At 40.1% G+C, this 23,334-nt stretch overlaps 2 protein-coding genes across 4 annotated transcripts in view; one reads left to right on the top strand and one right to left on the bottom strand.

Annotated features, from left to right (window-relative positions):
- Positions 1–646: 646 nt before the first annotated feature.
- On the bottom strand, positions 647–7,514 carry LOC140315972 (cysteine-rich venom protein pseudecin). 2 transcript variants are annotated; one of them, XM_072393594.1, is made up of 8 exons: positions 7,503–7,514; positions 7,159–7,247; positions 5,431–5,531; positions 3,355–3,445; positions 2,913–3,055; positions 1,393–1,481; positions 1,177–1,259; positions 647–1,097 (listed from the first exon to the last, which is right to left on the bottom strand). In XM_072393594.1, the coding sequence occupies exons 2-8, from the start codon at positions 7,220–7,222 to the stop codon at positions 961–963; spliced, it is 708 nt and encodes a 235-aa protein (XP_072249695.1). In that variant the 5' UTR covers positions 7,223–7,247; positions 7,503–7,514; the 3' UTR covers positions 647–960. The 2 variants fall into 2 exon arrangements, with proteins under 2 accessions (XP_072249695.1, XP_072249694.1); XM_072393593.1 differs by lacking the exon at positions 7,503–7,514 and adding an exon at positions 7,398–7,491.
- Positions 7,515–15,989: 8,475 nt separating this feature from the next.
- The window catches only part of LOC140315983 (raftlin), a 120,078-nt gene continuing 112,733 nt past the window's right edge, over positions 15,990–23,334 (top strand). For both annotated transcript variants that reach the window (XM_072393621.1, XM_072393620.1), the window contains exon 1: positions 15,990–16,581. The gene's annotated coding sequence lies outside the window, so the exon portion shown is untranslated. The remainder of the gene's footprint in view (positions 16,582–23,334) is intronic.

Raw genomic sequence — 23,334 nt, 5'->3', positions numbered from 1 at the left:
CATGACTTGAAGAGACCAACAGAGCCACATCAGAGCAGAGATGGAAGAAAAAAATAAAATTCCTTGAGTGATACAGTCACAAGCCTTCCACAAAGCACATGTGGACTGGATGGTCACACTCCCATGACCTCCTCAGTAACTCTGCGAGGGTAAGATCTGGTCCTCTGTTCCACGGCCTGAACAAAACCACACAGCTCCCCCCGAACATGAGGTTCAACAATCAGTCGAAGCCTCCTTTCCAACAGCTTGGAGGCTGAGTAGCATGATCCCCGATCTCTGGTGCACCTTTTTAGAAGCATATCATGCTGTGAAATCAGTATTTTATTGTTGTAATGAATGACTCTGGCTCAATTTGATGTTTATTTTATCAAATACTTTATTTATTACAGGTAAACCATGCAAAAGAAGTCCCTTTATTCCACTGTCCAAGCAGAAAGTCATTAAAAAGAGAAGCATCACATTCAAAATTATCTTTTACATGTAAAAAATACTATAAGGGTTACCAAAAAGATCATTTCAACTCCTCTTTTAAGTCTTCGTCCACTTTGTGTGTTCACATGTGCATTCCCAGATAAAACAAATAGAGGAGAATATGCAATAATCCTCCGAAATGAGGAGGATTATCCAAAACTGGAAACACTGGGTGCAAAAGCAGTTAGTTTACATTCCACCTCTGTAGTTTGTAGATTTGGTTTCCCATGAGTCACTATAAGTCTCAGTGTAAAGGCTTTGTGTAAACTCCATGAAGAGTAAGCTTAACTTTGATAAACATCCTCAAAGGGCTTAGAAAAGAGGTCCCAGAACACCCGTCAACATAAGACAAACCAGACTTTTATTATTGTCTTTCATGGTATTTTCATGTGTCACCACAAGTATCTTGTCATAAGCTCATGTGTCTTTCAGCACAGCTTACTCTGCAGACAGAGAAGTACACGTGTGAAAACGTAGCAGTACTTCAGTCTAATAGATTGGGATGATTTCAGTGGTGCATTTGCATGAAGCAGGGCACCATTCAGACACCAGAGAGTTTCTGCATCCAAACATGGCTTTTAAGGATGGACAGTTGATGAAGCTGTTTATGTACGGACATGGGTTGGCTGGAAAAAAAGAAAAGTAATGAGGAGAGATTATGTCATCCGCTCAAATGTCTCCGCTTCATGTGAGTTTGTTACTTACTGCAGAGTTTGTCCACACAGTCGTTGGGACAGGAAGCACACGGGGTCCCACGCTTGTAAGGTGGCCATCCCTTAAAGTTTCCACTATTAGAAGAAAACGAGAGTTAATTGTCTCATTAAATGATTGATTTTCTTTGCTCTTCTCATCTTTTCTTGTTGCACTTTCATGAATCACATGCAAAACAAAAGGTATTGTGGGTGTGAGGTGGTCACGTACGCTCGATAATAATGGCAGGCGTAGAGATAGATGTTGTTGGGGCACAGTGCGACTCCGCAGCCGACCTTGTATGAGCTGTTCCACACCACCTGACAACAAAAGCAAAAATATGTTATTTGGTGGTTTCCTGATTAGAAAGAGTTGTGTTTGTATCATTTCATGTTATTTCCACACCATTTTCTACATATGCATTCACTGAGCACTGTATCAGGAACACTGTGCGCTCCGTTAATCAAACTTTCCCTGTTCAGATACAGCTCAGGAGCATCGTGCAGCAGGATCATTGGTGCCAGATGAGACGCTTTGAATGTCTCTAACATTGCATATCTCTTGGATTAATATCACAACATCTGTGGTTCACTCACAATGATACAAGAAGACATAGAACTAGAAAATCCCTGTTTATATCCTTTTGTAATGGCTTCTTGACAATGCACAAGGTGTTATTTAGCGTTATAATGAACAGATTCACTGCTTTTCGGAAGCAGTAGAATCGGAGAGCTATGAACAAAAAAACCCAGAAATCATCTGATATTGTCTCCTTATTGTGGACCAGAATGTTAAAGTAGTGTTTACAGCATGAACAGATACAAGCACCTATCACACACGTAATGTTTTTGGTTTAATCAACCTGTTAAAGTGATGGCATTCAGTCATTCAGACACTTTTATGTTGATGCTCCTCACCGCTTGATTCAGACATGCCTGGAAAAGTGACAGAGAGCCACAGTGTGTAGGCAATATTTGCTGTTCGCACAAGATTAGACGGTAAATCGAGTGAGGTATATCGAGTCCCCGTTGAATCCGTTTTCTCACAACATGGCACATCGTCATAACAGTTCATATTCTCATACCAAATGGTGTAAAATGCACCAGTGGTGGAGGGAAGCTGTTCGAGCTGTGAGGGCTAGATTGCATTATATTAACAGTACGTCACCCGAGGTCACTTCTTTGTGAGATGAAAAGCCGCAGAAGCACAAAAAAGACCATAAAAATGTTAATGAAGCTAACAAAGACATTGAGAAATCCATCAATTCATTTTCTATAACTTCTTAAACCAGTTCAGGGTTGTGGGACAGCTGAAAAAATGTTTATACTCCTGGGATAGCAGAGGCTTAAGCTTTGTGTGTCTAAGTATGACTCAGTAATTAGTATGTGCAAAACCACAGAAGAGGAGAGTTAACAGAGCTTTTATTTATCTAATTTAACTTATCAGTTTAGTCAGAGCGGTTCTGAAACTTTAAAACAGGCAAACAGAAAGAGGAATACGTTTGAAAGAGTATTTCACATGTTGTTCCTAATAAAGAGCTCAGCGAAGAAATCCTGCAAATAGTCACGTGTTAACTTGGAGTTAAAGCTACGAAAGCTCCGGAAATCCCACAACAGTGAGGTTACAGGATGGAAAATGAAAAATCAGCTGAAAGGCACTAAAACAGCAGACTCAGGTGCACCCTGCTGTTTTAGTTTGAAAAAGAGACCTTCGTCGTAGCCTGGCAACAATGCAGTATGGGCTGTTGTTACCTGCGTGTAGTGGCCGGTGGGTTTTCCATTAGTGGATCCGTTGGGATAAAAGTATTGTGACACCTCACTGTGCCAGGCATCGACAACGGTCGTCCACGGGAACGGAGAGGATGAATAGAACAGATTCTCACCTAAGTCATAACCTGGTTTAATGGAGAGAAACACGTGTCAGCTCTGTTTTGGAGAAATCTCCTGTTGATGGTTCTGTTTAGACGAAACAGGGTTTTGATGATAATCTCCTTTATGATAATGCATTTTGCTCCGTGAGTTTTTGTTATTAGAGTAAAGCATTAGGACTGACGATAAGATAATGTTCATGGTGATCATCAATCAAAGGGAAAAGTTGGAAGGGAAGTGAGGTGATGTTTGAGCTCGAGGCAGATGCAGCACAAAGCAAAGAGGAGATGGAGAAACAACAGGAATAAAGAAAAGACTAATGTACCATTGAGCAGGCGGGAGGCGGGTGGTCCATGAGCAAGAATGCATTTGTCAACCCAGGCTTGAGCAGTGACGGCTAACTCCTCACTATAAATCTGAGACAGAAACAGAAACAAACAATGGTTTAATTTCAGACTGACGTTCATATTTCAGAAAAACCAAACCCATCAAAGGATCTTTTATCCAAAAAATTATCAAAGCTTATTCTAAAAGGCCTTTTCTTTTCACTTTAACCCTTAAAAGATGACGTGGCTTTTGTACAGTGAAAGCAGCTCAAAGTGAAATTGAGTTTTCATTGTAATGGTGTTTAACATCTAACTTCTGCAGGCATTCATCCTTCCATTTACTGACAGATTTCACAGTGCATCCGTGGTGGAGGGCTTCGTTCAGTGCACGCCACACAGAGAACGCCACAGCTTGGTGTAAGGGAAGATCATGATTTAACTAAAAGAACTGACAGCTCTCAGCTGCGATAAATATAGATATCATTATATTTGTGAGACTAATTTCAGACGGCATTCATGCAGTTCTGGTTGTTTCTGGAGATTTAGATTCACCCATTATGGACACTAATGTCATGCAAAATTAGGCCTTCCATAATTTCTTTGAAGTGTTCTTTTTCTGGGGCAGAACAATTGTACGACATTCATCTTTAATGCACCCACTGAGATTATTAATTCAAAAGTCCTCTTTCCTTCCTGTTGGAGATCATGATGGACTGCGGCCGGCGGCTTCTCTGTGGGTTTGGGGATGTCAGTGCAGATTGTAGCTTTACACAACACAGGAGCATCTTAGAGTTTATGTAAGTACAGGTTACAACATTTGGAAGAACTGTGACCCTAAACTGTAAAGAAATTGGTTCACGGGCACCAAGATCAACTCAGGAAACACCAAGGAACAAATCTGCCGTGAAATGAAAGAAGATAGAAAAAATTAATCCAATAACCAACTAAATTAACTGGATTAAACATGGATGTAAACCTGCTAATCTGACCGAAAACTTTAAAAAAAAGCTTCTCAAAACCAGATTAGGGTGATACTGTAGTTGCTCAGCTGATCTTAAACTGAGCGATTTGAGTGTATATCAGAGCAGCCGATTTCCCACTAAAGTTGCTCTCATTCATTGGTTTCTTTTGTCTGAGAAACTCGTGGTCACTTTTTGACAAAAGAAACAGAGAAATATGTGAATAACAGCAGCTTTACTGATAATTCAGCTGTAAAAATACACTTTTGGAGCATTTACATCAGGTTGAGTGGATACATGGAGAGTGATTTGATCCACAACTGATAAACCTTTTATTTTAGTTGGATTAACATGTTTCCATGCATCTTTTTTCTAGCATCACATAAACATAAATGTGCTGTCAAATGAGAGAAAAATTTGTCCGTTTTTGCCACAATGACAGCGTGAGTCATTCAACTCCAAGAACTCTGTACCACCTAATAATTATGGAGGCAGTATCATCTTCTGTAGCTGCTTTGCTGCTGGCTGAACTGGTAGACTCCATAAAAAATGGATGGAATAACATATGAGGAAGTCTTTGGCAGAGTTCAAACCATCAGCTGAAACGAGGTTATTTTGGGTGCTTCGACAGTAACGTTAAACAAAAACCAGGGATAAGTAAAGCAGACCAGCAAAAAGCTTTTGGAATAGTCGAAGACGGAAATATGAAGACAGAGGAATGGTCAAATATCCAGGATATCAGGAAACTTGCTAACTTTCTTTCAACCTGTGTTTATTTCAGAAAACCCAAAGCAAATGAAAACTTCTTGGGTTGGTTTTTCCATGATTAGTGTGCGTTTATTCCAAATGTTTTACTCACTTTTATACGTATAATTTACCATCGAGCCCGTCTGTCCTTGTAGAACAGTTAATTTGTAAGATGTTTACATGAATTAGCATAAGTTTAAAGCATCAGAACTTTTAATTAGTTTAAAGGTGGAATCAGTTCATTTTCACCAAACTATACATCCCTGATTTTGGAAAAACTGCCACCTTTAGGGGGAAGCCAGGTGCAGGATACCTCGTTCGCTTTGTTTAAGAGAAAAGTGAAGAGAATGTTAAGGAAGCAGGACTGACCATCATCAACATGTCTGCAGCAGAAGGCTCAACGGCTCTCCTGAAGGCGTTGTGCACGTCTACGATCTCAGCCTGCACTGATGTGTTCTGCGGACAAATGTCTGCAGAAACACAGACGAATGCACACATTAAAAACCGATGCTTCAATACCAGATTAAAGAAATAACAACAGATGAAATGAATTCTGCTGCTTACGACATGACTCACAAACACATCCTGGTTTAATTGCTCTGAAATGACTTCACATAACAAAAGAACCCACAGACGGGACTGAGTCTGATCCCACAGGTTTAATGGGAACCTCGCTGGCATGGCTTCAGCTATACTGAAGCTATGCTATAAATAAAAGACTCCTGTGGAGTTAAACATGTCGGATGCATTTGACACGGTGCTTACCTCGCTGTGGACACATCATGGCGTGCAGAGTTGTGCATGTGAGAATAACAGAGAAATTCAGGTTAATTTTCGATTTACTGTACACGGTTTATTCAGAATTATGGGATTTTAGTTCTACTTTAATCCAGGTGAGAGTATGACACTTGTTTAACTTTCTCTTACAACAGAGTCGTGTGACTAAAGTCAACAACATCTGTTTCCAATCATACAATTTTCCATGATACAGCAAATATTATGATACCATTAAATCAGAGCAAGGCTCAACCATAAAGAATCAATGAGAAATAAGGCTGAAGTGCAATATTAGTGCATCCAAATTGTCAGTGCAAAGCACTTTCAGCTAATAAACAGCAGATTCCAGCCTTCAGAATAACTCCCTGAGAGTAAATGCTAACTCAGTTTGGCTACATGTGTGTGAGCACTGATCGTACTGTGAGTCAGAGTCTAAAAAACTCTGTTTTTTCTGTCTTTGGACACAAATGAATCACATGTGAAGGTACGGCGCGCCAGGTTGGAAGTCAGGGCGGGATGCCATCCTGCGAGGAATATTCCTCTGTTATCTGCACCTTCCATTGATGTTTCCCTTTGGCTTAGTTTGGCTAAAATGTTGCTCACGTTTAGTGGAGAAGGGGAATGATGGAGATGTGCAAAGACAGGAAATCGAGCTTTCAAAGAGAAATTGAACAAAACAAACACTGGACTGAATTACTGATGCTTTCCTTTTACTCTGATTTATTATAAACTACGGTTTTTCACACATCCAGAGAAGTCCAATTACAGCTGACTGTGTGTAAAATCTGCAAATTAACAAGTTGTTGTGCCGAAAAGCTGATTTTGTGCAAAAATAGACCCTTTTTTTTGGTCTATTAAACTAAATTAACCAGTTCTATCACCTTTAAATACATTAATTTCAGGAAGTAATTATACTGATATTAAATATTTAGCAGAATTTTACTTTTAGTGGACAGATATGATCATTTTGTTATAATGAGAAGAAATAAGAGTGTTTGTTCAAGTGAACTGACACACCTACTCAGGATGCCACTTTATTGCTTTACAGTTACCAAAAAACACACCACTTGTTCCCCTTGTTTTAGATTTAAGTGCAGGCAGCTACATTTTCGGATAATCGAGGACCGGTTTGAAAGTCATCAACTTCAGGAGTTAAGAGTTTGGAAAATCCACTCCTTGAACTCCGAAAACATCATTCAGTCCAGGTGAATTTATGAACACAAACTGTGGTTAAAGGTGAAAAATCTAATCTTTTTTACTCTCCTAAATGTTTAAAACCCAGAAATTTACAGTGTAACATGTATGAATTACAACAATTACTCACCACAACACAGGAAGTGTGCACGCTGTGCAGTGCCAGGGCGCAAATCAGGACTCCAAGCATTTTCCCAACAACAAGGGAGCTTCCTCTGCAGATGAAGCAGCATCAGATGTTTTTAGTGCATGGTTGCAGTCTTATTACCAGAATAAAGCTCATTTGAGGTATAACTACTAATCTTAAATGTATTTCCCTTTGAATGGAGAAGAAGAAAATAAGTAGTAAATAAAAGATTACGTACATTTTTATGTTACAGTGAAAATCACACGGGGTTCTCGCTCCTGACTGCTGGATATTCTCTTCAGATAAATCTTTTTGCTTCATCAAAACACTCACATTAACATACCTACTCAAGTCTTCTGGGGGACTCGGAGGTGACCTGGATCTTTCCTCTTCTCCCTTTTATAGATCCAGCTCAGGCGCTCACTGTTCTCACAAATAGAGCGCAATCACCTGATAATGATGCAGCGTAATCCATGGCTTTGCACAGTGAATACTGGACAAAAATAAATCTATCAATTGCACAAAAGAGTCTTTGTCTTCTGCAAAGTGCTTCTGACAGGGAGTAAATAGGAAATTGCTAAGCTCTAGGGTGTAGTGACAACCTGATATATTAACCCGTGTTTATACAGTATAGAATGAAAAGGCTATTGAGTTCAAGGTAAATAAAAGAAAATAAGAAAATGTAGAAAACGTTATTGTACTGAATGTCATGTGTGTAGATGGATACAGCTCTTGTAGACTGAAGACTTTCACTCATTATTCACTAGAAGCTATAAGATTCAGTGGAAGTTTGATAACTCTGGATCATTTAACCCTGTGCGGTCTTTTATCATGAAAAAAGGGATATTTTTGCAGCTGCAGTCTGTTGCTTTGATAAAACAATAAAGGTTTGTGATGCAAAAGTAGAATATTTCATGTTTTTAACTTTGGGAAAATATTAGAAAGAGATAATAAAAATTACACAATATGCCTCTTGCATCATTTACAGACAATTAATGTCTGAATATGTGAGTAAAGTTTGCACATTTTAGTCATAAGCATTATGCTTTTTTATCAAAAATGCCAAATAAGGGAACAAGATTTAATTTAGTTATTTAGATGAAAGAGAAAACGCAGTAACATACACGTACAAACACATATATTCTATAATCTTTTATTGTGCAGTTTATACTATGGATCAACTGCCCTGTGATGCAAAATGCTGCATGTTACAATATTTAAAGGCAGATGTAAGTAATAATTCTGGAGCCCAGAAATTGAAGTCATTTAAAGATTTTCTAATTTTTTATGGTGTTCCTCAAGGTTCTGTTCTGGGCCCATTGCTGTTTGCACTATACATGCTTCGTTTTGGTCTTCTAAGTTAATTTAAAGGCGTATCCCATCACTGTAATGCAGATAATATTCAGTTATATATTTATTTTAAGCTTGGTGATGTTTCAAAGATCATCCTGGCTAACAACTTTCTTCAGCTAAACATAGAAAAATCTACTTGTTTCTGCTGGTTTTAGGTCAAAGGTGATAAAGAATCTTTATTTTCTGTTATCTTTAGTAAAAACCATCTTTGTGTTTCTATGAGCCTGGGTTTGAGCCTTAATTACTTTAGTTCGCTCCTGTTTTTACCATTTTAGGAAAATGGCTAAAATCAGACCTGCTGTATCCTTCGTGGATGGAAAACGATTCAACCTGCTTCTGTTTAATCTCGTCTCGATTACTGTAATTCCCTTTTCTCTTGCCTCAGCAATCCACTGCAGCACCGCCTACAGTTTGTCCAGAATGCAGCAGCCAGGCTGCTGACAAACATCCAGAAGGTCCCATATGAGACCGATCTCCCCACCAGGTTATTTCATCACTGTGAAGCATTTCGTTATTACCTCTGCTCTCCTTTTACTTTTTGCCTTTGTAAAGCCCTTCATTGCAAGTGTAATATAAATAAATTTGATTTACTTACACATTGAGGTGTTTGACCTGTAGAACAGTCTACCAACCAGATGTTGACAATAATAGAGTATAAGTATATAAGAGGCATGTTAACTGAAAAAGGATGTGTAATATAATCTAAGATACCATGATATAGTGAGATTATTTATACAATGTGCTCTTAGTTGGCAAAACTGCTGTTTTTGATGACTAAAACATAAACTTTTTGTCATCAATTCTTAAACGACTGCAATTCTGCTTCCTTTGAGATAAACATCTAACATACTAATGTGCTTTAATGGACTTTATATCTGAAGCAGCTTTCATTGGAATTTATCAAACAGTTGCCAAGATGTTTCACTGGAAATTAATGTTGCTTCCCGAAGCTCAAGTAGTGCACCTTAAATCAAAAATCTTCATCATCCGGGAACATTTTTTGAATAAGTCACTCTTTTGTTTACATGCCACATGCTCTCAGGTTGTCTTTTGTACGGGGACCAGGGAAGTCACGTTTTTTCTTTGAACTTTGAACATTTTGCCTCATAACGTCTCTCTAACGTCAGCTTAACCTAATGCATTCCCAGGAAACTGCAGTTAAAATAATGTTTTCTGATTTGCTGCAAAATTGGAGGAAACTGGTGAGCAAAGCTGTCCAAAGAGGGAAATAACAACACCAAATTTTCTGAGATGTGCGTCAGAAATATATTGGATCTTAGATAGTAAATGATATCAAAACAAACAAAAGTCATTTGTCTTGGAAGGCTAGAATGGTAACAACAATGTGGACTGGATTACTACCTAAATGAGGCAGTCTTAGATGCTTCTTCAACAATGTTATTAATGAAGAAACTGTCAGACACATGACTTTTTGTGCTTAGCTTTGAGTTAAAATGAAAAAACAAACAACAAACTGTTAGATTGGCAGCTAATCAAACCCACTGCCAACGACTGAAAGAAAGAAAAGAACAAGTTGCTGGATTTTTTCAGTCATTTTATGTTTATCAGCAGATCTATAATTAAACCATTGAGATTTGGGGGATTTGGATCTTTTACACTGACATGAAGTTGGTCTAAAACATATTTCACAATGTGCAGGAACGGGAGAAGAGCTACTGCATTGGTCTTAGTTATTCAATACATTGTAGGGACCTGTTTGTTTACTCTCTCCTTTGGTGTTCATATATCCCTTCTCGATAAGATCTGACAGGGCGTGACTTATCTTCACATCAGTCCAGCAGTTTGATGGAAGTCCAAGCAGCATCATTCTGAATTATGAGGTATCTGATGAGTGGAAACGTAACTGTAAAGTGTTGCTCTGAAAAGAAATGCAAACTTAAGTTAGTGCTGTCAGTGGTAATAAATACGAAATGCAATGAAGCATATCATGGGTGCAGCTCTTTATGTACTGATGGCGTTTTTTTACAGCAGTGTGCTTCTCTCTGCACAGAAACTTTTTCCATGGAGTCACAATGAAGGCACATGAATCAAAGTAATACCATCCAAGGAAGAACAGAATGCAAATCAGCTCTGAGTGCAGCCGCAGGCGTAAAACCCAGGGCAGAAAACTGACAGCTTAATGAGGTGTTTTTCTCTGAATATTATGCAAGAAAGGTCTGAACTGTGTGAAAAAAAACCGTTGCTGAAATCACACATTTCAAATGGAGAGAAGAGAAATGCTACCTACTACATGTGCAATGGAAAAAAGTTGTCAAGAAACTACACTGAGTGAGTGTGAGCGTGCATGGCTGTTTGTCTTATTGGACTCTTCATTAGATTAGCAGCCAGAGTGTTTGGAAAATGGACGGCTGGATGAATGACGACATACACCAATCAGACGTAACATTATGACCACCTGCCTCATATTGTGTTGCTTCCTCTGTTGCTACCAAAGCCCTGATCTGTCGAGGCTCCGCTCCACGACTGAAGGTGTGCTGTAGTATCTGGCACCGAGGCGTTAGCAGCAGATACTTTAAGTCCTGTAAGTTACGAGATGGGCCTCCAAGGATCGGGTTTGTTTGTCCTGCACATCCCACAGATGCTCGATTGGATTGAGATCTGGGATATTTGGAGGCCAAGTTGCTGTTCTCCTCAAACCAATTCCTGAGCCATTTTTGCTGTGTGGCAGGGTGCATTATCCTGCTGAAAGAAGCCACGACCATGAGGGAATACTTTTTCATGAAAGGGTGTTCCTCGTATGTTTAAAAGTAACATATTCTTGTGTCTTTCTGATGATACCAAAGGGCTTTGTCTGTTGTAATAAAAGATAATTTCCACCCCACAATTCTTTGGTAATGGAAACATTCCTCACTGCAGAAATTAAGAAAAGCCTTAGATGGTGCTAGACTTTTATTTTTAGCTAGCAGAAACCTTCAGCTAAGACCGGAAATGTAATGTTATGATAGCAAGGCCAATCATATGACATATGGTTGACGATCAGTAAATATAAAATTTCGTTTGACATGAAGAATAATGAACTAGATTATCAATATCAGGCTCAATAACAGACTCTTATATACTTCTGGAAGTGATGAGTATAATATCATAGTGTTCGCAGCTTCCTGTTGTCAACAATGAAAACTCCTGTGCATTAACTTTAAAGGTGAACAGGCGGTTTATCTGGATCTAAAGAGTAAATGAAAACGGCTCCTGTGCATTAACTTTAAAGGTGAACAGGCGGTTTATCTGGATCTAAAGAGTAAATATCCTTGTCAGGTGTTTATGGAGTGTTTGCCAAGGCCATAGAATGAATATGAGTCATTTTATTATAGAACTGAAAGAAAATAAACCGAAAGCAGTCACTGAAACTCTATGAAAGCACAGGAAGCAATACAGATATGTTATGAATAATTAGCAGTATTCTGTTAAAAATCTACCTACTTAATTGAAATGTTCAGCGTAGGTGAAATGTTTCATACGCTGAAAAAGAGTCTATAGCAGTTTAATAAAGGCCAGTTTGTTACTTTGAACACTTGGGGGCGCTGTAACATCTTCAGTCACAGAGAAGCTGGTAGGGAAGCTGAGGTCCAAAGGAAGAACACAACTGAATGAAACCTTGAATAATAAAAATGATAATAACAGACCCGGTGACTGAACACTCTTATTATTCTTCTGAAAATTACACATTCAGAGATATGTTTTGTTCCACTCATTCTCAGGTCCAATCATCTGTCTGTCATGTAAGAGGGAGGCTTCAACAAACACAGCCTGCATAAACACCATGCCTGGCTGCACATCTTTATAACCTGTTTCACTCCATTTGTCACATTTCACTTCTCCGGTGGGAAATGCCATTCGAGAGCATGACCTGTGAGGCGGTTTCAGGCAGCAAGGTGGGCTTTTTCACCAGGTTACACAACATTAAACACACCTCATTTGCACATCAACAATAAACCCACCAAAGTGTAAGAACTGAGAATGACATTCTGTGAATATTATCTCACTCACTGTGTTGGTTTTCTTTTCCGAGTAAGTTAAATGACGTTGACAGGTACACTGTGGGTGGTCATTAATGCCTTTCCATTCTCAGTGCCAGCAGCATCTTTTTGACTTTATTCACTTTATACAAATAGAAGACTAATCACCCAACTTTAACAGTTTAATTTCAGCTGCAGCGTTCCAACTATACGATTTGCCGGAATGACCCTTTAACCTTTTACACGTGAAGGTTGGCTAATGATTAGGAGTGTCCTTCCAAATTTGGACTCACACCACCCAAATCCAGATATGTGTTGGCAGTTTCTGCTTATAAGAAGGGTGATTAAAGTCTAATGGGGCTCCAGATGTAGGAAATATCCATCTTTAAAAGAGATTTATCGTTAATTTGAACCTTTCAGCAAGACTGTTCTAGCTCTCCTGTAGGGTAGACTCTGAGAGGAGCCCGGAGTCACTTGACTGGTACGTCTAATCACAGTGTGTCCAGCTCATCATTAGTAATTATGGCAACTACTCAAAGAGCAAGTGATTGTGTTTGATTTTCCTCTCTACTTGTACAGAAGTCACTTCCACTGAATATCCTTTTGCCATTGACTGATTTACACTTTACAATGGCTTGAAAGTCTGAGAGCCAGTCGTCATTTGAACAGATTATGAGCAATAACATCATGTAATTCAGAGCTCTAAGTCCTCCTGTAGTTGACCCCAGCTTCTAGTTGATGCTAAGTTTGCATTATTGACGAGCTGCTGTTCAGGCACATTTTTGATCGCTTATTCAGTTTTTATGGTGCAGCAGGCTTCAGCCACCTCCTTGTTGAACTGAAGCCAGTCACAACAATTGAAAAATGTCAATAGTGACTTTGATGAGGTCTGCACAGGTCGATGTAGCGGAGGATAAAGGACAGGTTAGTACTTAGAAAGCTTTTCATCCAACACACACTGATATTACGGGGGAAAACGAATGGTGTCAAGGAGGGATTACCGGCTTCACTGAGAGCCGTATGTCTCATGACTGAGGAAAGGAAATGGCTAAATGTACCGCGATATCTGTAGGAATGCAAACATGAGCAATGGGTTTGTTCGAAGGTGTGTGCCGATGCAAAATAAGGCAATAAAACAAGTGAAATCAGTGCAAAACAAATCAATAAATGAAATAAAGTGAATTAAAATGATGAATACTTATAAATACTGATTATATTTTTATAAGCCTGACAGGAAGAATCAAGTGTAACCTCCTGCTGAAAGAATTTTAGTTTATCAGACAGAAAGGGAAGTATTGTAAGATATAAAAAAAAGCTGTGCTCTGCAAAGTAAAAAGCATTCTTTCTGCATAACCTTCTCAGCATCCTTGAGCAAACCGTGCAAAAACTTCATGAAAAAGAAAATGTCCTCGTGAAAGATCCCAATTCAATGCAAAACCAGTAAGGAAAAGCTAAAAAATGTGGACCTTTTCTCGTAGTTGCTGCCTGAAACCTGAACAAGGTGAACAAACAACGGCCAATTTTCAGATTATGCTTCACTTTGCTCACTTTATTACTGTAAGACAAGTAAGCAGCAATGATAAAAACTAAAATATCTTATATGCTTTACACCCAATTAGTAGAACAGCATCCACATGATATGCTATGAGATTCAAATAAAATGTGCACCATAAAGATTCATTTTGCACCTAGAATTTGAGATATTTCTGCATAATTATGACCTAAAAACGGACAAGTTTAAAACCATTAGACAAAATATTCAACATGTGTCACTTATGTGGTTAAGAGTTGTTGCTTTGCCGTATGATCCACTGTCCCTTGAGATAAAGGTCACAGTAAATCAGGCCCAAACTATGATGGAGCCACGGCCGGTCGGTATCGGCCAAAATCAGAATTGGCAGATCGGGCTTTTTAAAGATCGGTGATCGGCCAAAAAACTGCCACTGGTGCCCCCCAACATATATATCTATATATATCTATATCTATATTATCTCTTTTGTCTTTCTGGGTTCTCTAAGTTTTCCTAAGTTCTTTTTTAGGTGATATTGATAGAAAAATACTTAGTAACCAGATATTTAGGAACCAGATGTTGAACAACGCTTATATTAAAAACAAAGACAAGAAGAAGCTGATGATATTTGATCTTTTAAAAATGAAATCCTACTTTCTGCTGTGCTTCATTCACCCACCTGGGCTGAATCTAATTTTCCTTCCTCTTTTGAAACAGGGAGGTCAATGTGAGACATCTAATCTCTTTGTTTTTATCAGACATGAAAGAGTGAATAATCAAACGCTGCCTGCTGATATCTCATTACTATCTCGCTGTTATGCGTGTCCATTTGCATTGAACATGAAACCTGCAATAACAGATTCTTTGTGGTCCAATTGGGGGCAGCAGAAACAAGCTGTGAACACAACACTGACATAAGATCTGACACTATCATAACTACTTTGTCTATTTGCACTTCCAGCAGATAAGGGGAGACCTCAGGGCTTGTTTGAAGTTGTCTTTCCATCCGTTTGATGTATTAAACCTTCTTGTCACTGTTTCAGCCTCCCCTTGAAGGGATTATCTGTCTGTTTAGCAATTAAATGCTCCTCCAAAGTGTTTTTATCACTCTGTCAGGTGCTGAGAAGTTACTCTGGATGGGTTTGTTAGAGCTGATGCTTGCAGCAGTGCTGTGAGAGCAGTGAGAGGGAACCAAGTCGTTAAAGCTGCCGTCCAGAAAACAGTTACCGAAATTACATTACGATGGTAAATAGGCTTTTAAAGAAACCGCAGTTATTTAATCATCCAAGTCTGAGAAATCTCAAATACATCACAATAAGATGTTCAAGTAGTGGGAAAACACTCAGTTGCTGTGTACGACGGTGCAGTTTAATCTCCCTCCTTCGGCAGTGATGCAGATTTTGTGTTGAGCTACAGCGAGGACGCTCCGTACCCCTCATGACTTCATGCTGCTGCTGCTGAAGTATCGAAGCAATCGTCCTCTTGGAAATGACAGTTTATGTATCAGAGAGCTGCTGCCTCTCCAGTTCAGTGGTCCCCGGCACAATCTGGCTTAAATAATAAATATTGAGCCATAGGGGGTCCTGACCCCGACAGATTAAATATGCATACCCAGTGCAGAGGAGAGAAATGCTGAGAATCACACATGCGCACTCATTTACATCCATATTCAGTGAACTAATCTTTTCAGTCAAACTTATCGCCAGCTTCAGCCACAGAGCTCGAGCGGAGGCATCTATCAGCTATGTGGCGCTGCATTCAGCCTTCTTCTCTCTTCCTGTCTGCCCATCTTTAAGTCTTTAGTCACCCTAAACAACACCCGCTGCCCCAACTCCTCTTCCTCCACCCTCTCTTCCCTTCCTCTAACTCTGGTATTTCCCAATAAAGCCCCCACTCCCTCCGGCCACCCTCCTCCTCCTCCTCCTTCTCCTTTCCTCTCCCTCCCCTCGTCTCTTCCCCCCGTCCTCTCCTCAGATGGATTCTTCAGTCAGTCGTGTGGAACTGGTGCGGCTGCCGGAGAGACAGACACAGAGGAAGAGAGGCTGTTCTGAGCAGACGCTGGGTCAGAGCGCTCAGTTGCTTCAGACAATCAAAGGGCAGCGAGAGAAAGACACAGGAAAAGAGGCATTTACAGAGAGAGAAAAAACCCCACACAGAAAGATAGGTTCAAAAAGGAGGGAGAGACAGGGGCGGGAGGTAAATATGTGACAGGATGTGGTTTCCCTGAGCTTGCAGAACATACTTTGAGCATGACCTAAACGCATCGAGCGTACAAGTGTGTTTGAGCTCCGTTAGGTGGTGAGGGGAAAGACGAAGCAAACCGCTGGAGCTGCTGCTGAGCCAACAGACTTGTTTCTCTGCTGCCTGCCTGCCTGTCTGCCTGAGAGAGGATTTTGTTTCCTTTAAGGAAGCCAGCTCCTCTGTAACCTGAATCAGCTTGTCAAAAAGGATTTGAGCCGGTCCTCCATCCCCTCTTTCCGCTCTTCTCCCTCCATCTAGAATGCGATTTTCTGCAGGAAGCTCTGGTCCAGTTGCTGGATTCGTCTCCAAGCAGTGAACTTTTCAACCAAATTCTGAAACAAGTAAGTTTGCTTCCTGTTTCTGTGAAAGCTTCTCAGCATGTGGATTTCTTGAACTTCCAAACAGATGTGTTACTTACTGCACTCACGCCTACTTTGGATGGCAGCCACTGTAAACTTGGGCTGCGTGGTGGTAAATGTTTACCACAGAGAGTTGATTCATTAGACGATGCCGCAAGCCATACGCTGAGCTTTTGAGAAGCATATTCGACAACAAGCTTTAAACCCACTTCTACCGCACACAGATATTCGTTCATTCACGCGGCTGATGAACACACACTCATTGGTCACCGCTCAGTGTGATGGATGGTGCAGATTTGGGCTGAGATGGCTAATCATTTCTAACTGGATCCACTCTAAAACCAGAGCCAGACGAAGAGATGCAAGGTGATTTGTGAGCTGTGCTGTGTGCATGAAGGGTACAAACGCTGGTTTTCCTGCTATCGTAGGCAGCATGCGTGCTGGAATATCGGTGTCTGTCTGTGGATGTTTACACCATGTTCCCAGAGACTCGAGTTCATCCAAGTGTGCGTGCTTGAATGAGAGGAGACGGTTTAAAGGGAAAACAAGTTGAAGGATGGTGGGAGGTGGAGAAGGGGGAGATGTCAGGGAGATGAGGGCACGAGAGGGAGAGGAAAAGCTGAGGGGGGAAGAAGAAAAATGAGTGTGTGTGTGAGAGAAAGTGAGTTGGAGAGCTCAATCTCACTGAACTGCTGTTAATTAGTTCCAGCTGGTGAGATGTGGAGCACCGGGCAGAGTTAACTCTGCAGTGTTGGAGGGTCAGGAGTTCTTTCTGTCTCATACAGATGCACACATCTGTAGTTTGGCTGCTCCTTGACTTAAACGGCCCTTGTTGTTCTCATTTACAGTCCACTGCTGCTGCACTTCTCGTCACCTTTTGATTGAAACGCTTCAGTTTAGCTCCTGTCTCTTTAAGCCCCTCCTCCACGGAGGCTCAGCTTTCTCAGACTGATCAGCTGATTACGCCCAAAATAGCAAGATGAAAAACAAGCGTTATGCAAATGTGTTTCAATGTTAAGTCATTAAGTAAAGGAAGAGAAGCCGGGACATTGAATAAGGTGTTTCAGGTGTATTCTGTCTAAAAAACGTTACTTTCTTGGGTGTCAGCTTTAGGTTTTGTAACTATGCAGATTTTATAAAGCTGTGAAACTCACCAAAGGAACTGAAAAGCAAAGGAAAACAAAACAATATATGTGCAATCTTCCCCCAGAGGGTCATATTAAGTAATCAGTTAAAGCCACAGTTGGAAAATTAACTAAAACATGGCCACAGTAAGCATTTAAAATCATAGGAAATAATTAAAAATCATGAAAAGGAAAAATAGCTTACATGGCAATCCATGGATGGTTGACTTCTTTGTTAAAGTAAATAATGCCTGGTAATTAACTTGGACAAATTAATCAATTCATCTCCAGGCTTTTTTTCCTCTTTTCCCAACATGACAAAAGCTTAAAAGTTTAAAAAAGCTTTATCTTTACACGGTTCTGTATGGTAGGGCCCCTTTGTTGGTACCATCTCAGCTGAGGTTTGAAACAAACTGAACTGATACTCTATGATGGCGAGGGAACACAGCCGACTGGGCAGAGATAATCATCACCTATGGGTGTAGCAGCATCTTTACAGCAGCCCAGCCACACACACTCATGCACACACTGTTCAGTGAAGCTGTTGGAAAGTTTAGTGCAGAACTTACAACATAAATCACAGACTAAAGAAAAGACAAGCATGTTTATTAATCATGAGTATGGATATACTTTTGTTTATCCCCCCCACAAGATATTCCCAGCTAAAAGCCTGTTGCAAAATCTTTCAGTAACCACTCTCTTCTCGTTGGAAGTCGCTTTAGATTGAAGCCTCTGATAAATCAGAGTAACGTTTAGGACACAAAGCAACGTTGTGCGTCTCGTTTGTGTCGCCGCAGCTTCATACGTGCTGTGATGATGTTTTATCTGGAATGGAAAACAAACTAAGGGCCGTACTGTACCGAAAACTGTTGAAATCAGCCATATTCACAGCAAACCTACTGCCTTTCAACCATCACCTGTGGCACAATATTCAGAATACTTGGTTAAAATGCTGACATTTGGAGTCAACTCTTCTCCTTTTTAAGTATTTATCTGTCTGGTTCTGCCGTCACTTATATACGAGCAGCGTGTTTTCAGGCAAGCTCAGGGAATAGTGACCGATCCGTCACATATAATCCACAAAGATGATATGTGAGATCCGCCCTCCGGCAGACGGTTTAGATTCCCCCACTGCAAACCGAACCCCTTCCAAACTCATTTGTGCCCTCTTCCATCAGACCTAAACAGGCCACTTGAGGTCATAGAGCTGAATAATGTCTTATGGTGGTGGTGGTGGGATGTATGTGCAAAACATAGGGTGTGTGCAATATGTGTGATGTGCATTTTCATAGTGCAGCACTTTGAATCCAAGACAAATTTACCCAAAAGGGCAAAAAAGTAAATAGTGATCTCGATCACAACTGCAAGACATCATCGGACCTATTAATCAAATCTATATGTGGCCATGGTGTCATGCTCGGCAGGACACCAAAGTTCTTAGGTGTGGTTAGTGTACTTAAAAAGAGGGTCATATTAACTTAAAGTAATCTTAAAGTAATCAAAGAGCCACAGTTTACTGTTTAGGACCGACAGCAAAGTTGAAAAGTGAAAATCGCTGGATAATATTGGATGGAGCTCAAACAGACTCCTCTGTCAGATCACACCATCTTTCATTCACTTTCTACTTCCCTCTAAATGTTTTAGTTGTGCAACTTTGCTGTGTGCTGCAATAAGAAACAGGCCTGCTACAGTCTGCAGAGGAAAAATAGCATTTTTAAAGGCTTGAAAATGATGCATTAATAAAATGTAACGCAGAATGCAGGCATGCAACATTTCTTAAACCATCATTTTACAATTTATGAGCCTTTATTGTGAATCTGCAACAGTTTGCGCTGTTGACTAATGCTGTACATCCATTTTTATATTCCATTATTCTAATGGTATGTGCCCCAAATTCAGTGACCCTTCACCCTCAAGCAGCTCTGTGAAACCACCTTCATACAGTAAAACCATGAACACATTAGATATCATCCAACAGGACACATTACTGAGAAAGATCGTGCAGACACTGAAACACATGAGGAAAAACACACGTGCAAACACAAAAAGACCCAAACGTGTTTCCACTTACCGCAGCTTCAATGTAAAAACCAAGACAACATTAAATATACATCAAAAATGACATTTTCTACATGTGTACAACACATGCCCATATCTAAGCATGCATAAATGCAGCATATGCACATGCCATGAGCATGTAAACACAGCAGCACACACACTAAGACACACACATGCACACGAGGGAACATCTACCCATAGAAACCTCATATGGCCGCCTCAGTGGCCGCCTCAGTCCTGCTGTTGGAAATGTGGCAGTGATTGTGGTTTGGGCTTCACTCTGCTTCAGTGTCACACTGAAAATAGAATCATTACTCAAGGCAAAGGTAAAATTCTGGTAATCCCAAAACTGCAAAGATAATCTCTCACATACCAGCAATGACACAACGGACATGCAGACACAGCTTAGGTTTTATTGGTAGAGCTTCTGATATCTGCCACTAAAGTAAAAAGTTTTACTCTGTGGATGTCTGAAAAGACACCAATTAAAAGGGCTTATGACTGATTACTTATTCATGAGCAGAATAATATACATAGTAGATCAGCTGCTATCTTATGTTTTTTAACAAGAACAATGCAAATATATCATGTTTATGACTTCATAAAGGAAACAATGTGGATAAAAGGAATAATTACTGTGGCCAATGAACTTCGGAAGGTTTCTAACTATTAGCAACTTCTTGATTAATCTCTATAGGTGCAGAATCATTACCTTTAAAGATGATTTAATATGACTTAAACATTGGGCACGTTGTTCTTAATCTAACAGCTCAGTACCAGTAGGTGTAATGAGAAATTTGGGGTAGTTTGACCAAACAAATGCTTTAAAAATCACATTAAGTTTCATCATATACACATTAGGGATGTAACGATAAGGAAATTCTGATATCTCGATTATAGTGACCAATATTCTGACCGCAATATTCTCAATTGCTTTACAAATGTCCAAAAAACACATATATTGAAATAATTTCACAAAATCTTGTGATTTTCTTGTCACACTAAAAACATTAGAAGCCAAAATCTTATCAAGTTTTGTCAGCTCCGCTCAGTGGAGCTGACAGTAGACTGGGTGCCTTCAGTTCCGTTTCATTTGGAGACACTTAGCTGCTAACACAGCTAGTAGCTGCTAACACGGCTAGTAGCTGCTCAGCTTGTAGCTGCTAACACGGCAAGTAGCTCCTCAGCTAGTAGCTGCTCAGCTAGTAGCTGCTGACAAGGCTAGTAGCTCCTCAGCTAGTAGCTGCTAACATGGCTAGTAGCTGCTCAGCTTGTAGCTGCTAACACGGCTAGTAGCTGCTAAGTGTCTCAAAACGAAAATGGAAAACGTCATTGCATTTCAGGTGGATATATACCGCTCGAAACTATACATCACTGAGAAGTTATCAACAAGTTACACAACCTTCCTAAAGCCAATGTCCCTCACATGACGTATTTGAACTGACGTTCGCTTACCTTGCATTGGCTGTAAAGCTGTGGATGATGCTCACGGAGATGGGCCGGTAGATTTGTAGCGTTGCTGCCTTTCGCAGCAACTTTTTTCTTGCATGTTCTGCAGACAGGATAATTGTCCTCCACCAGTTGTCCCTCTGCATTCTTAAAAAACCCAAAACATGCCCAGACCTCGGATTTTGTCCTTTTTGGTGGGGTGGAAAATGTCCCTGTCAGCGCTTTCCACCATGCTTTTATAACATATCCCAATAATCCACCGAGATAATGAGATTAATTCAAACATAAACGGTAATCTTTATCGCGATTTACTGTAATACCGGTAACCGTTACATCCCTACTACACATGTGTTACACACACATCTATGGATGTTTCTCATCTGTTTTCTAGTTTGTGTATTTTCTGAAACTGTATTGACTTTCTTCTGCTTCAGCAAACATGTATTTTAATCACCTTATGTTTGCTATCTGATCTGGGCTCGGTGAATTCCTCTGTGGGGTGTTAAATTTGATTAAGGTAATTCTCCCGCATGGCTTGACGTAAACCATAATGTGTCCTCGTCTTTACTCAGTAAATAAAGACACAAAAGACAGACACAACCAAACATCCTAATTATTCAATCACAGAAATATTCAGGGTGGATTTAATTGAAAGGTAGATGTTTTTACTCAATCTTAAATGAACTCTTCTTTAATTTTATGCTGCACTTGACTGACACCAAAGAAACGAAAGCGAGCTTCATATTCTTAACATATATTCATATTAGAAGTTTAGTTCCAGCTGGTGCCAACCTGTCCAGGTGGTGCACCAATCTCAGCTCCAGCCCTCTGTGACCCTTTAGGATAAAATAGGTTTTGCTAATGGATGGCTGGATGGATTTGATCCCCAAGAGGATGACTTCTACCCATAAAAACATCAAGGAGGGAGCAGCAATTAGATAACTGGTCTGGAAAAATATCTATATTAGCCAGATATTGGATGTCACGGGTTTCACTTCAGCTCTAAGCTGTAAACATAGCTGAAGACTCACATATTTCCTTTATGAAATGTTTGATTACAGATTTAATTTTTCACTTCACGGCTTTTTAAAAGATATAAAAGTCATTCAAGCCTGTAGGTTTGACACGATCAATATAAGCACATTTGAATTAACCCAAGAGCAAAATGAGAAGCACAAGAGCCAATATTCAGCCACTTGTGTAGCTCAGCCTCAGACCAAAAGGGTGAAAAAAGAGAAAAGAAACGATCCCTTGATATTTCTATAAGGCAAATTGACTCTGTTGTAATGGGTGGTCCAGAAAATTGCAGTTGTATTGATTGGATAATGTCCAACATGGACATGTCGATAGGGTGCATGAAAATCTAAGAACTTTGCTCTGGCTGGCTTTAATAAAAAATGACCTGCCTGGAGCAGCTTCACAGAAAGCAAAGAGTCACTCACGGGAAATCTCCTCAAACCCCTTTGTGTTCTGGGGGGATCATAGAAAAGAGGGGCAACAAAAGAAATTTCTATTTTTATCAGGTATTTTTCTCTCTTCGTTCTTGAAATGACAAACCAATCCTTCTTTCTTTGGCTTCAGCTCGAAAACAACCTTTTGGTGCAGGCTGAGCTGAGATAATGTTTTGCTTTTTACTTGTGAGGAATGTACAAATCCCGGCGTGGATAGATAATGCATAACAAATCAACCCCGTGACTGTCAAAGACTTGCAGGGAGGAGAGGAGGAGAACAGGAGGAGTGTTTGTTACTGGCACACGGTGGAAAGAGGAAGGGGGAAAACAAGGAACTAGCCCTGGAGATGAGGAGGGATGAGAGCTTATGGTGCTCAGGAAAAGACAAGAAAGGGAGAATCTGACAATGAAAGAGGGACAGGTTGAGAAGGATTGGAGCCTATTCTTCTCCAGAAAGGGGAACAGTCATAGAGGGGATGGTTCCCATGGCAATAGCTTCCTCGATCAGGGAGTATATGTGGGTATTTTTGTGTGTGTGTGTGTGTGTGAGGACGGACCGGGCCTTGAGACTGTTAGGAGACGAGGTGGACCAAGGCTGTCGCACACCATAGAGACACTCCTCAAATAGACACTATTGTTTATTCACCTGTTCT

Source organism: Leuresthes tenuis, unplaced genomic scaffold (assembly GCF_036924035.1).
Source record: "Leuresthes tenuis unplaced genomic scaffold, fLeuTen1.0.hap1 SCAF_10, whole genome shotgun sequence".
Classification (NCBI taxonomy): domain Eukaryota; kingdom Metazoa; phylum Chordata; class Actinopteri; order Atheriniformes; family Atherinopsidae; genus Leuresthes; species Leuresthes tenuis.
Note: the sequence above shows the minus strand (reverse complement) of the source record. Positions and strands in the feature narration are given on the sequence as shown.

Excerpts from the sequence above, each read along its gene's own strand:
- LOC140315972 (XM_072393593.1), bottom strand. The coding sequence starts at position 7,480 with ATGAAGCAAAAAGATTTATCTGAAGAGAATATCCAGCAGTCAGGAGCG. Across the intron at positions 7,248-7,397 it reads TTTCACTGTAACATAAAAAT|AGGAAGCTCCCTTGTTGTTG; the intron begins GTACGTAATCTT and ends CTTCATCTGCAG. Across the intron at positions 1,260-1,392 it reads GCCTGCCATTATTATCGAGC|TGGAAACTTTAAGGGATGGC; the intron begins GTACGTGACCAC and ends TTCTTCTAATAG.